The following is a 15,317-nucleotide window of genomic DNA, read 5'->3' as shown; positions in this document are numbered from 1 at the left end:
CCTCCAGACAACCCTTCATCTGTAGAACTTCATCTCCCCACATTCCACTTATCATAGGTATCTGAACCCCAGGCTTGTCAAATTAATTCCACCTCTATAATTCTCTCTTCTTTTCATACCTTTGCAAATACCAAAAATTCTCATTCAATAAAGTAGAGTAGTATTTGCAAGGTGTGATGGCAGCTACTTGGGAGGCTGAGATAGAAGGAATGCAAGTTTGAGGCCAGCCTTGGCAACTTAGTGAGACCCTGCCTCAAAATAAAAAATAAAAGGGGTTGAGGATATGGCTTGGTTGCAAAGCATCCCTGAGTTCAATCCCTAGTACTGAGAGAGAGAGAGAGAGAGAGAGAGAGAGAGAGAGGTGGGGTTCAACAATATTCTTTTCTAATCAGAGCCATGGGTGATTTTCCTTCAAGTGTTGTGGAGCACACTTTAACCACTGAGAAGCTCCACTGGGATGGTCACAGGCACTCCACATTCTCCTTCTAGCTCTCCTTCCTATCTAATTAATCAACAAATCCTGTGGATCCACACTAATAAATAATCCTCTTTTCAGCATCTCCCTGCTCTTACTGTAGCTAAGACTTTGGTCATCTCTTGCCTTTATTATTTCAACAACCCCTTAGCTCTCTTTCTGTCTCCAGGTTTGTACCAATCAAATCTATTCTCTGTACTTTAGCCAGAGCGATCAGTACATATTAACACATGCCAGTCCCTGCAGACTTCCATTTGCTCTCTTGAAAGTTGAGGCCCCAAGCAACTTAGTGAGATTCTGCCCCCTCCCACCCGAGGGGGCGCTGGGGATGTGGCTCAGTGGTTAAGTGCCCCTGGGTTCAATCCCAGAACCAAAATCATCATCATCATCATCATCATCATCATCATCATCCCAGTACCAAAATAATAATAATTATTATTAGTGCAATCAATGGAAAAAATACACATATATTCACTCATGCATGTGGAGTATGTGCAGGGGAGAGAAAGAGGAATATATCAAAAATGTTAGTATTAGTCCAGATCAGTGGATGCGGATGATTTTATCTTTACACATATATAATAAGGACAAAATAGTATTATTTTAAAAGGGATTAATGGCTGCCCACTGATACAGGATCACGTCTAAGCTTCTTAGTATTGCATATATAAGGTCCCTGTGCTCTGGCCTCTGCCAGACTCTTCCATTCCTGTCACCTCTCACTGAATCTTGGTGACCTGGTTGAATTCCTGTTTTCTCTACTTTCCGCAACTTGGCTGGTGTTATTTCTTTTACTTGGTATAGCCTGTGGATCTTAGTTGCCTAGCAAATATTGACTCCCCTCTTCCAGAAAGCCTTCTGGGTCCTTGAGTCTGAGTTAAGCACTTCTCCTATAATGTTTCCTGGCAAGAATATCATACATCATCACAGCACTCACCACATTACACCACAGTCATCAGAGGACTTGGGTGTTGCTCAGGCTATAGCCAGGCCACCAGGTGTTCCTGTGTGAATTCTAAAAGGCATCCCTTCCTTAGGACCCCTTAGTATCATTTGCTGGAAATTGCCACAATAAATATGCAAATCCTTGATGATCATGATGCACTTCTCAGAGTACTGTGGTGTACCCCCTGCCCAACCACACACAGTAATCGGATGTTCCTTACTAGATTCTAAAGTCTATAGGCATGGACTTTGGGTTTTTTTTCACTATTTTATCTTCAGTATTAAACATAGTGTCTGATCTTGGGTAGGACTTTGATAAAAGCTTGATAAATATATATGAAAGGGAAACTATGGCCTTGTTATACCCATGCCAGGAACTTTGTCAGCCCTTATCACAGTGGGAATAACCAAACTGCAGTGGTTCCCAGCCCTGAATGAGAATCATTATATCCTGGAGAATTAAAAACTAAAAAATAAATCTTCCTGTGCCCCATTTCAGACCTCTGATTTAGAATCTCAAGATAGGGGTCTGATTATCTGTCTTATTCTATTTATTTACTTTTATTTAAAAATTGGGGGAGAGGATTGAACACAAGGGCATTCTAACACTGAGCTACATCCTCAGTATTTTGTTTTGTTTTGTTTGCAATGCTGGAGATTGAACCCAGGATATCAAACATACTAGTTAAGTGCTCTACCATTGAGTTATATCCCCTTCCCCAGTCACTTTTATTTTATATTTGTGAGACGGGGTCTCATTAAGTTGCTGAGGGTCTTACTAAGTTGCCCAGGCTGGTCTTGAACTTGCAATCCTTCTGCTTCAGCTTCCCTGAGCTGGGATTACAGGTGTGTACCATTATGCCTGTCTGTCATTAGTTTTAAATTGTTGATGAGATTATAATAATGACCAACCAGATCAACTGGGAACCATTGGCCACCCAGAATGAAACTTCAAACCACTCCTCTTGTCTGGCCTCTCCCTCCTGTCACCACAAGCCTACTGTTCATCTGTGGACACCACGCCTGGAATCTACAAGGAACCAGAAGGAACATTGCCAAGGTAGAATCTTGCTTACTCTGATGTCTCCTTCAGTTTAAGTGTCCTGGATTCCTGTATCTTCCCACTTGAACACAGGCACTCAGGTAGGAAAGAGGAAGCAGGTGGGGAGGGAGAGAGAGAAATATCCAGGGGGGAAAAAAATCTGCTTTTTAACTTTCCAAAACAGTATTTGATCTTTTTGCTTTACATAAGGGAGGTTGCAGTTGAACAGTCTGAGCTGTGTACGCCCTATGGATCAGACAAATTTGGACAAGTCTGAAGTAGCAGCTAGGAGGATCCACCAAAGCTCTTTGCATATGAAGGGAAGAAAATCATCTGAAAGGAGCAGGGCAGTGGGCACGCACACTCTTGTTCCAAGATCACAGTTATCACTCCAATCACAACTCTGTAGTGAGCAGTCACCATATGCTAAGCTCTATGATCATTCTCAAAGAAATGAGGGCTCTTTGTGAACTTCATGAAGTAGTTTGCTTGTACTTCCACCTCTTCCTAGAAGTTGGGACTGCCACAAGGGAAAGAGTAAGGAGAAAAATATGCACATGCCTAAAATCACCATAACCAACTGGTAGTAGGTAGTTGTGCAGCTTGAGGGTAAACAGCTCCCTTGAGTCAGTGGAACCTGACTTCTTGGTGGAGATGGAACAGAGTGGCAAAGTACCCTACCTAGTAGGTAGGGCATCGCTGGAATGGTTTGTGAGGAGGACTGCATTTACAAGCTCACACCATATACTACTGGATATTTACTGAACTATGTGGAGGGACTCTGTGAGGACAGAGTTACTAAAATTCTGTGTGTGGGGAAGGGGGGAAAGGGGGGGAGGTGGAGAAGAGAGGGGAGGTGGGGAATGGGGGAAAAGAGGGGAAGGGGGGTGCTGAGCACCATATGTCACAAACACCAAATACCCTGTAACAAGATAAAATCTAAGGGAAAATGTAGGGGAAAGCTACAAGCAAGATATTATGTAGGTTCTTGAATTTGTTGGCTAGCAATTAATAAAATATAAACAGAAAATATTTTTCTTTTTCCCTGGATTTGAGTCAGGTCAATCATTTACTAATAGTATTAAAATCATGATGGGAAAACTGAGGAGTACCATTTGGGAAGAGGAAGAAATCATTTTTTAAATAGCAATGGTTAATCTTTTTTTTTTTATAAATTCATAAAGTCACTGTGTTCTCATGGTTTTTTTAATCCATTGATAATAAGAAACCAAAGTTTAAGATGCCATATACAGTAGGCCCCTCTATCCTGGGGAGGGGATATGTTCTAAGACCCCCTGTGGATGCCTTAAACCATTTATAGGATAAAAAACCTGAGAATATTATTTTTTCCTCATATTTACATATGATAAAGTTTAATTTAAAAATTAAGCATAGTAAGAGTAACAACAACCAATAATAAAATAGAACAATTATAATAATATATTGTAATAAAAGTTATGTAAATATGTTCTCTTTCTCTTTCAAGGTATTTTATTGTATTCTACTGTATTTTTGGACCATGGCTAATTGTGGGTAGCTAAAATGATGGATTTGGGGGGTGGTGGGGGGTGGGACTGGGCCGGATATTGTAATTCTATTGGCTGGCCCTTAAAGTAAACAAGTATAACTGTTAAGGTGATGAAGCCCACTTTTTTTCTGAAGAAGGTTACCTGCTATCCAGTATTATTTTTTCAGTTAAAACCAAAGCTTAGAAGAGGAAAAGAAATGTCTCTGATAATCAAGTATTGAGTTGTACAGAAGGCTGCCTTTTTCATGTAAGGGTTGGTTCTTTTTCTCTGATTGGCAAAAGATCCTCTAACCTACTTTGCTAACTTGTTCTCCAGAGTACCAAATGCGACAATGCAAGCCATCGATGGCTTCAGCAAGTAGAAACCTGACAGCTGCTTCACACAAAATGACTGGGCTTCCTGGGCTCTCTGTCAAGTCCTTCCAATATGCTTGCAGCAAGGAGGATTCGGGAGTCTGTTTTCTGAAGGTTGATTTTGTATTTTGGAAGATCAAAACTTTCAAAGAAAGTTAAACCCTATCTGGGATTTAAAAAGCCCTCACGATGTATGATACACAATTTATATAAACTGCCACACTTAAAAATACCCGCACCCTTACAATTAGGATTAGTATCCAAATATTTAGGTCATATTCATATTCAAATTCAAAAATAAAAAGGACATGATTTTGCATTTTATCTTCTAAAACCGCTTCAGAGCAACCACCAGTGTCTTCATTATACATTTTACACTAGCAGAAATTAATAAAGATGTATCATATTAATGATCATTAAGATAATGTTAAATTCATCCACTTACATTTTGAAAGTAAATTTTATTTAAAGATAAAAGATTCTGAAAACGGATGAACATACACATATACTTAAAAATTTTGTTTCATTTCTGCAAATTATATTTTGGTTTGTTTAAAAGAGCTATAAGTTATTTTGGTGTCTAAGACAGACATTTGCTAAATAGAATCTTGAAAGTTTTAACCTTTTCTTTTTCAATTTGATCTGTAGCCAAAGCACATGACACCATGAGTGAAGATTACAGACCTTTTATCTTCTTTGATTCACTTTTACAGTATCTTGAAATTTGAACTTGGAAATAACTTGTCCAGAGAGTTAACAGGTTTCTCAACTTTTCAGACTTTATTAATATTAGACTGTTCAGCCATATAAAATTTGCTTTAGAGAAAATCACTGAAAATACAAATTCTATCACAAATCCTAGCTACCACACACTGGGAGTATTTCTTTTCTCTTTAAAACAAATACTTTCTTCGTAGGAAATGCTCCTTGGTTTTAAATTCCCCACATGAGAAAGAATTACTAGTGTCTCAAGTATTTTAAAAAAGAAAGTAACTCACCTACTTGAAGTCTTTTTCCTCTCAAGTGATTCTGGTAGGGACAGTCACATAAATCTACATTTTGCTCAGCTCTTCCTTATTTCATCAGACAAAAAGAGCCTCAGGTGAGAGCTGAAAGTAAAAATCCTGCTATCCACCCAAGAGGGGAGGCCAGTGCTCTGCCAAGCCTGGGAGTCTCATCACACGCCCCACCAGCTGCTTGCTGCCTCTTGTTTTTCAGCAACAGTGACCTCCAACACCTTTTATTTAGCTGTGTAACGCAATCTGAATGGTTTGACGGCACAGGGAACACATCACGTGCCAAGCCAACACCTTAAGAGGGTGGGAAGCTTTGCAACCAGGAAGACATGCCGAAATATTTAGCAGTCAGCTCAAATACACATCAGCATAGCCTTGCTTGTTTTTCATGAAACAATCCAACAAAGTAATGAGTCAAGATAAACTGATTTCTGCAGTTCTAAACCAGGAACCATCTGGAACTATGCTACCACCTCTCCAAAAGCTTCCTCTCCCTCACCTTATATTTAAATCCTGGGTAACCACACGGGGATGGCTTGCTGTCAGTATTTCTGATAACCATCATGGTTGCTTTCTCTTCTCTCTGTTTTGGAAATTCTGTTTTCCTGTATTCTTTTGCTTATCGCATATTTACTCTTTTCTTGTCTTTATGCACCAACTCCCCTTATGAGACCAGGGACATACATCCTCCTAAAAAGAGCAGTTTTGATTTAAATATATCTTCCTAGATAAAGCATAAGAACATACTATTGGAGCAGTGGAACAACTGCCAATAACTATTTCCCAACATTTAACCCATCATTCACCAAGTGCACCACCAAGCACGGTTGCAGTTAAGTAGAAGTTGAATTTCAGGTGAGTCAAGTCTCATGGTTTCCTAAGAACTTTGTCACTGTTTGAGCTAAGACCTGTTTCTTTTGTTACTGTATGAATTGAAATTCCAAGAACAAACATTAAACTAAATGGGCAACTGGCCTCTGACATCAAATAACTAAGGAGCTGTCACATGATCTGATTTTAACTCACCCTTTCTGTCCCAGAGATTGAAGCTTTAAAGTCTCCTTCCCAGGTTTTCTGAATGAGAAGAAGGAAGCAAGTGATGATCTGAAGCTCGGTCGGGAAGGCACAGATGTGGGTTTTTTTTGATTAGTTAGAATTTTAGATCTTGATGTTTGTAACTCCATAGGATCTAAAAAGAATCATAAGATTTTTTGCATTGTTAAAATCTTTCCAGAAAAATATACATGAAAGAATGAACCTTTCACTCTTGCTTCCCTCTCTCCCTCTATGCAGTCTAGAAACAGGTCAGGATTCCTCACAGGAAGACCTTGGGAATGAAGGGGAACCAGAACAGCCTCTCAGAGTCCTAGGCCCCTGCTGGTTCTGCCCAATAGAGAATATCCTCACAAGCTACAGGGCGACTTTCAGTATGTACATGGGTCACAATTCTGTAGGTGATCTCTTGCCTTATGCCAGCTGTGAGTCTTTCTCATCATGTCTTCCCCATGGATGTCCAGCACTCATGGTAGTAAATTGGGAGCTCAGCCAATACTCAGGTTGTTGTGTCTTTTAGAAATTTTCATTTTTAATACTTTAAAATCATGACTTTTTAATCTATTTTTTAGATGTACACAACCATATTTATTTATTTGTTTGTTTATTTATATGTGGTGCTGAGGATCTAACCCAGTGCCTCACATGTGCTAGGTAAGCACTCTACAACTGAGCCACAATCCCAGCCCTCATAACTTTTTTATACCAAAGAAAGTAAAGGAAAGGAAATTAAACCATTTAGTGTCTCTTACCAAAAGTCTCTCAGCATACATGTATTTGCAACATAAACGGTTTATGTAAGAGCATGCATGTATAGGTGATAGTTTTACATATAATTATTAAAATTTGAAGACAATAATACCATAATACCATACAGACCATAACACCATAATACTTTAGGGCATACTGACTTTATAATTATTATAGTAATTTAAGGGAACAGCAAAGTCACCACAGTATATATGGGATTAATCTGAAAATTGGAACTGCGAGTCTTTTTAGGTACAGTGGTTTATTAAGAGAGTTACAAGATATTGACAGTATATAAATTTAGAAATATTGTTTCATGTTTCATTATGTTACTAATGTTGATAACATATGCAATAATTGTCAATATGACTATCAGTAAAAAGTCACTTTATTCTGTTTTCATAGTTTATAATTTCTAGCGCACTTTGTTATTCTCACAATAGTCCTGAGAGAGAAAGTCTTTACTATCCTCAAGTATAGATTAAAAATTAATCGACTGGTAAAGTTAAATGACATGCTGGGAATCACATGGTTAGAATGTCCATAGAATACACTTAAACCCTCCCCTGTTTCTTCCTTCTCCATCATAACCCCATTTATTTAAGTGCATGTTGTGTTCCAGATTGATTATTTGTAGATATAATTGTATTTAATTCTCATAACCACCCTATGAGGTAGGCAATAAACCTATTTAAAGAAGAGAAAATTTAGGTTTATAGAGAACAAATACTTGAACAGACTCACATGGATAGGTTGGAAGTTTGAATCCAGGTCTTTTTTGACATCCATGTTTGTATTTCCAAACACTATGCTATCAAGACAGTATTACAGTAAAATTTCAGTTCACTCTTTTTAGTGTATGTTATATGATGAAACTTTTGTACTTTATAATAGTTCTAAGCTATAGATTAGTTTAATGGGGGATCCACTGATCTATTTTCTATAATACTGTACCACAAGGAAAAGAAGAGATGATTTAAATCTATGTTTTCTCACCATTTTTTGCCATCCTTAGCCTGTGTGTGAGTGGTTGTTTTATCATTTGGCTAACATCTGTTTCAGTGCAAAACTTTTTTCTTTGAATTTCTTCAAACCATTCTCCAGTCACTCCTTGAAGCCATCTGATATCCCTCTTTGTCTTCTGAAGCTTGCTGAAATAAAACAGAAAACAGAATGTGATGGACATCAATGCATTCTTCAAATTCATTCTTATCCAATGCAAACTCACATGATGAGCTATGTTCTGCCTAAGGCAAGAGCAGTGTAAACTATGTGTCTAGGGAAAAAATGGCACTAGTCAGATATTTCTTTTGACCAAAGCATATATATTTCAGATGTGTTCTTCTGTATACCATGACAACCTAAAATTTTTGCCAGTAGTTGAGTTAATGATGACAAACTGGGTTGAGCAATATGCTAAAATCTGATCTAATAATGCAAATAAATGATAGATGTTCTAATAACATGTAGAAACTAGCATATCCTAGTTCTGATTACTCATTCACTCATTCATTAATCCATTAAATGTTTATTGGGCAATGTTAATCAATTAAATGTTTATTGAGGCCCCATGTAGGCAATGGGGGTTCACAGTGAATATAACAGGTAGGTTGCTTACTCATCCATTCCATGGCCAAAGATAAAAGCTATTATGCAGAAAATAAATTGTTGAATAGAATGGTCTTAGATAATGGAATTCTTCAAACATGAAGACCTGAAAACCCATGAATGAGCACAGGGCTAATGCTAGAGTTGTAGGGAAAAGTGGAATTTGAGATAGACAGGAAAGTTTATTGAAAGCTTAAATATATCCTCTGCACCTTGAAAACACCAGCCTGAAATCCTACCTACTTCTTTTGCTTTCCTGCTTTTCCTGTTTAGTCTTCTTTCAAATGAAAATGCTGCTTTACAGTATGGAGATTCCTTGGAAAACTGGGAATGGAACCACCATTTGACCCAGCTATCCCTCTCCTTGGACTATACCCAATGGACTTAAAAACAACATACTACAGGGACACAGCCACATCAATGTTTATAGCAGCACAATTCACAATAGCTAAACTGTGGAGTCAACCTCGATGCCCTTCAGTGGATGAATGGATAAAAAAATGTGGCATATATACACAATGGAATTTTACTCAGTAATAAAAGAGAATAAAATCATGGTATTTGCAAGTAAATGGATGAAGTTAGAAAAGATAGTGCTAAGTGAAGTTAGCCAATCCCCAAAAAACAAATGCGGAATGTTTTCTCTGATATAAGGAGGCTGACTCATAGTAGGGTAGGAAGGGGGAATATGGGAGGAATAGATGAATTCTAGATAGGGAAGAGAGGAGGAAGGGAGAGGGAGGAGGCAGGGGATTAGCAAGGATGGTAGAATATGATGGATATCATTATCCAAAGTACACGTATGAAGACTCAAATTGGGTGTCAACCTACTTTATATTCAAACAGATATGAAAAATTGTGGTACATATGTGTAATAAGACTTGTAATGCAAAAAACCCCAAAGTACATGTATAAAAACATGAATTGGGGTGAACATACTTTATACACAAAGATATGAAAAATTGTGCTCTATATGTGTAATAAAAATTGTCATTCTGCTGTCGTGTATTTAAAAAAATAAAATCAATTAAAAAAAATGCCGCTTTAAGTCCTTACTTAAATCCCCAGTTGTGATTTTTTTTTTCAAAGTTGATTATTTTGCTCAATTTCAGAAGGACCCTAGAACTGTTTGGAGATCTAACAGGAAATCTCCCTGGGCAGAGCAAAAAGAGCAGAAAGGTGAGTTTGAAGAACACGGTGACAATATAGGGCTCAGTGTGTAACTTATAAAGTAGTTGCTTTTGTATAATGCTAATGAAAGGTTAGGCTTCTTGTTGGGTTCCAAGCAGCTGTCATCTTTTATCCTGGGCCTGATGTAAATAACCAATGTTAAGGTCTTTGTATTGCTAAGAAGATGGTGAGCAAGATGTCTCCAGAATGGCCAATTTGGGGTTAAAGGCAATGAACTGAGATGGCTGTAACTCATGCTTCTGCTTGGGGCTATGATACTGCTGTTTTATAAAAATATTCAAGAAGGAAGCCAGAGGTCATCCTGCCCAGACTTGCATTTTGAAAAGCATTAGGCAGCAATCATTATGTTCAGTCCACAGAATTTGCACTAGTGCCTCCTCTTTTGCCATGGCCACTCTCTGATACCTGGTAGCTCCTGTCTATTAAGACTTCCCGTACTATCAGAATAGACTAAGAGACCCCCAGGTATCTGCTTCTAACCAATGCTGAATGATGGGGCATCAGAGCTGCCCTCAGAGTCCTGTGCCTCTGCTGGGTCTACTGAGTAGAAGAAATCCACACAAAGCTGCAGGGCATCCTTCAATATGCATGAGGTCACAATTCTATAGGTGATCCCTTGCTTAGGTAGCAGTAGGGGACAGGAGACCAGTCAAGGGGCTGGTAGAAAGAGGTGTTTACTTGACCAGGGTGATAGTGGTGATGCTGAAGAAAAGCATAAGCACTCAGAGCAACGTAAGGGGTAAAATTGACTCTCAGATGTTCACTGGGATTGAGTGTTTTGGGGGGGCTAAGGACTGAGACATGTCAAGGAAGACTCCTAGATTTTGATTTACATAAGTGTATAAAATATGCCACTCATAGAGCTGCTAATAAGTTCAAGCTGTCTCTAACACCTTACTAATGTCCCACATTGGGACATGACCTCTACTTCCTGGAAACCCTCCCTAATTGTTGGTTTCCCAAAGTCAGCACCACCCTCTTCCACTTCTCCACATACCAATCTAATTTCAGAAGGAGGTCAAGCTACCTGACTTAGGAATGCCCAATATAAATATAACCTTTTATTTTTCCCCTTATAGGCTTGGTGTAACTTGGACTGTCTTTTAAAAATAATCAGAGTTCACTTACTGCCATCTCTAGCACCTTGCACACATACCCATAGCTGCCTGGTTTTTATCCATCTCATTGTCAATAGATTCAGACATCAATATTTTCTTGTGAATACTCATGCATTTTGAATTCCATTTCAGGAAATATATCTTAAAGCAATAGCTACTCCCAAGCACACAAATTTAATGAACATCCGTGTAGTTGCTAACCATAATTATGCAGGCAATAGAGAATCCTAAGAAAATTCACATGAATTAACGTGAAATGGCAAAAACAAAATACAGCATTTTGCCAATGAGCATGACTATGTAAAAATGATGCAATCATCTGGACACATTAGGGAACAAAGGAAAACATCTGATCTTTTAGAGTAGAATAATTATAGGTATCATTTCTATGTTTAGCTTTTTTGTTATGTTGATTCTATAAGTACAACACGTGGAGCTGTTTCTTTTTTTCAGCAGTACTGGGGATTAAACTCAGGGCCTCTCACATGCTAGGCAATTCCTCACTATTGAGATATATCCCCAGAACAAGATGTTTCTTTTTGTTTGTGAATTTTTATTTTAACATTTTTGCATTACATATTTGTGGAAGATAGAGAAAATGTCATATTTCTACAATCCTAATGTATCCATTATTGCCTTTTTAATGTGTTTTATCCTCTGTGTTTTTCATATGGTTGTGATAGAATTTATTTCATATATATCTGCAGAAAGCCTCGAATGATGCGCTTGCTGGCCTACAACAGTGAGCAAAACAGATCTGCCTCCACTCTAGGTAGCTGACAGTCTAATGGGAGAAATGAACATGAGTCCAGTAACAATAGAGATGTAATAATAGTGGTAAGTGTGACTTATTCATTCAACGTATGTTTGAACCCTGGGTAAAGAGTGCTTGCCCTACAGAATTTAAATTCTGCTGGGGTGGGAGGATTTATATTTGTGTGTGTTCGGGGATGGAGGGGACAATAAACAACAAAATGTAAACAGGTACAAGAGCATGTAACTAGAGGACCTGCCTGAGGTCGCAGTGAAGATTCCCTAGAAGAATGAAGGATGAGGCGAAGGGTAGTGGGCTGGGGGATCCTAGGTGGAGAAGTAGTAACTGGAGAACAATAGCCTGTGGCTGGAGGGTGGCCATGGAGAGGAAGCCTAACCAAAGGGGAGAGGAGAGAGACAGACACTAGATCATGCAGTGCTAGGGGTCAGATTAAGTGCTTTGGTGTTTGATCCTGAAGCAATGAGAAAGCATTAGAGGTGTGACACATGGGATTTGCATTTTTAAAAGCTCATTCTAGCTACAGGTGGAAAGCAGATTCCAGTGGGGGAGAGGAGACCATTCAAGGTTACCTGTAGGAAACAGAGGTATCTGCTTGGATCAGGATGATGGTGGTGAGGCTGAAGTGAAGTAGAAAGTGTTCAGAGTGACATAGTGGATAAAACTGACTCCAGGTGTCCATAAGGATGACGTGATTTGGTGGGGGTGGAGTTTAAGGGCAGAGACAAGTCAAGGAAGACTCCTAGATGTCAGATTTACCTAAGTAAATGCCATTCATAGAGATCATGCCTATATAATCTTAAAAAAAAAAAAAACTCTTAACACTTCGTCAAAAATACTTTTAACATTACTCATTTTCAGGGCAAATACTAAATATTTACATAATATTCAAGTCAGTATGTTTTCCATAATTTATTTACTCTTCCCCTGGTGAAGATTTTCCCTTGTAAATATTGCAATAAAAGACGTCATTGTGCAGTTTCTATTTTTATAGCGTCTCTGAAAGAATAATTGAGTCAAGGAGTCAAAAAATATTTTTGTGTTTCTTTATACGAACTACCAAAATACTTATCAAAAGGGATATAAGCAATATTACTCCTCCTAGTAATGTACAAGAACTACTCATCCTTGGAAGGCTGGGTATTATTATTTTAAGTATTTTTATTTTCCTAATTTAATATTTTAATGGTACTGTGCCTATAATTATTTTTCTTTTTGAGAAGTTTTATTTACTTTGTTTCATAAAATATGCTACATTTCTTTGATAAGTAGTGAGGTTTGAACACTTTCTCATATGAGTGAAATTACATTTTGTGTTTTGGCACGGCGGGGGGCGGTTGTTAATTTATGAATCAGTGCCTCAAATTTTTCATTGGAATGAGAAATATTTAATAAAAAGTAACTCCTTTTTCTTATTTCATCCAGGTTTTTGACTTTTATTTTCATTAGACTTTGAATGTTGGGCCACAGAAACCTCATTCTAGCTAGGGATAGAGTACATAAAACACAATTAATCTGTAGATATGTTTATGGTAATATTTGTTTCCTGAAGGCAATGAGAAATGACATTAAGGCAGTAGTGGCATGTATATACATGAATGGGGCAAGATTTTGAAGAAATTCAGAAGTTTTCAAACCACAAATCTTTCAAGGCTGATCCTGGGGATGGTTGTCAGGAGAGTGGATGAACATGTTCAATCATGAGCCAGAAAACCCAAAGTTCAGGCTGTCAAAAGCTGTGATTATTATTACTAAAGAAGCAAAATGAAAATAGTTATGACTTTTGAAGTAAGAAGTGACTCTTCTTACTCTGTGGGAACCTGAACATGCCTTCTTAAATTTATATACTCAAGAGTCTGTGTCCAATAAAATATTATTTGAATGTTTATGGTGGTTGCCTTAGTTTCTTGTACTAAAAACATAACAATTATAAAATTAGTGCGGTTTTGGCTCACCAATTTACTTAAGACATAAAATATCAAGTAAGTTCAACATCAGCAAGTAAGAGAAATTTCTGATTATAAAAGCAAGGGCGGGGAGAGGGGTGCTGGGGTTGTGGCTCAGTGGTAGAGCACTTGACTAGCATCCATGAGGCACTGGGTTCAATGCTCAGCACCACATACAAATAAATAAAAAAAATAAAGGTCCATCAACAACTAAAAAAATATTTAAAAAAAAAAGCAAGGGCACAGTAATATGTGAAACTCGAGGGCAGTGTTTTATATCTCAGCCTAATGGGGATAACACGTGCTTGTAAACAGAATTCAACCAAGTTCCAACAGGTCTGAGTGGCACGAGACTCTTCCTCATCTGTGTTGATTTGTTACACACATGGCCATCCATTTGGTGTGTACAGCCCACTCAGGCCAATGACAGGAACTCAGGGTTATAAATCACACACACACACACACACACACACACACACACACACATATGTATATGTATATATAAATTACCAGTACACAGCTTGCCTGCTTAATTAGTCCAGACTGACTCAACATATCACAAGGGACTGTTGTCTACACTTCTAATTTGCTTTACCCTCGGGCTGATCAACTTGACTAAATTAAATCAGGTCCTTTCTTGCTGGGTCCAGCCCTCAGTTCCAAGTCCAAATGCCGTTCTTCATTTATATGAATCCTACCCTGCTGGGTCTGCTGAGGATTTCGTCCTGGCACCTCCTGGACATGCCACTCCTTTCAGGTTCCTTTTCCCAAGTTAAATTTATTTTTTTCTTGATTTTCCAGCCTTGAGCTAAGAATCCCAAACCCCTTCCTCTTTCTCTTCCCCATTTGTTCCTTTGCTGACCTTCACTAGTCATCTTTGTTTGTCTTTATTCTGAGCAAGTCTTTGTCTTCACCTTTATTTCCATGACTAATAATTATGTACCAATCATTGAGAATGTGCTCAGTAAATGATAGTTGTCTCCTTATCTCCCATTTCATGTCTGCCCTTTCCTGTTCCTTCTCAAACTCTGGCCATTCTTGAGTTATCATCAGATAATAGAAAGAGCACAGAGTTAGGTTCTAGCTGAATGAAGTTGGTTACATACTTAACTTTCTTGGCTTAACTTTTCTTTACTTAACTTTTCCTCATTTGTAAAAGAGGGCTGGCTAGATGATATGGTAGGTTGTTTGCAAAGAAAACCTCAAAATTCCTCTTCTCCCTGAAGGTACACTCCCTTGCAATGTGACTTTGCCATTCCTCCCATCAAGAAGTAGGATCTCTTTCACTGCACCCTGGAATCTGGACTGGCCTTGTGCTTTCTTAGGCCAACAGAATGTGGTGGAAGTGAAACGGTGAGACGTCTAAGTCCGGGCTCTAAGAGATCTTACTGCTTCTGCCTTCTCCCTTTGGGAATCTTGAGACCTTTGTAATATAAAGCCCCAGGCTAGTGTCCCTGAGGGTGAGATCATTCACAGAGACCCAGCTGGAAGCCATCACCAATTGCCAGACATGTAAGCA

At 38.4% G+C, this 15,317-nt stretch overlaps 1 protein-coding gene across 3 annotated transcripts in view; it reads right to left on the bottom strand.

Moving 5' to 3' along the window:
• The window catches only part of Exph5 (exophilin 5), a 72,677-nt gene that overhangs the window by 19,847 nt on the left and 37,513 nt on the right, over nt 1-15,317 (bottom strand). For 2 of the 3 annotated variants that reach the window (XM_076843796.2, XM_076843797.2), the window contains exons 2-3: nt 8,160-8,314; nt 6,387-6,549 (exon numbers count right to left, since the gene is read on the bottom strand). In XM_076843796.2, coding sequence (XP_076699911.2) covers nt 6,387-6,549; nt 8,160-8,314 — 318 coding nt within the window. The remainder of the gene's footprint in view (nt 1-6,386; nt 6,550-8,159; nt 8,315-15,317) is intronic. The other variant, XM_076843795.2, reaches the window with a different exon arrangement.

Source organism: Callospermophilus lateralis, chromosome 2 (assembly GCF_048772815.1).
Source record: "Callospermophilus lateralis isolate mCalLat2 chromosome 2, mCalLat2.hap1, whole genome shotgun sequence".
NCBI lineage: Eukaryota > Metazoa > Chordata > Mammalia > Rodentia > Sciuridae > Callospermophilus > Callospermophilus lateralis.
This window is presented reverse-complemented; position numbering and strand designations above follow the sequence as displayed.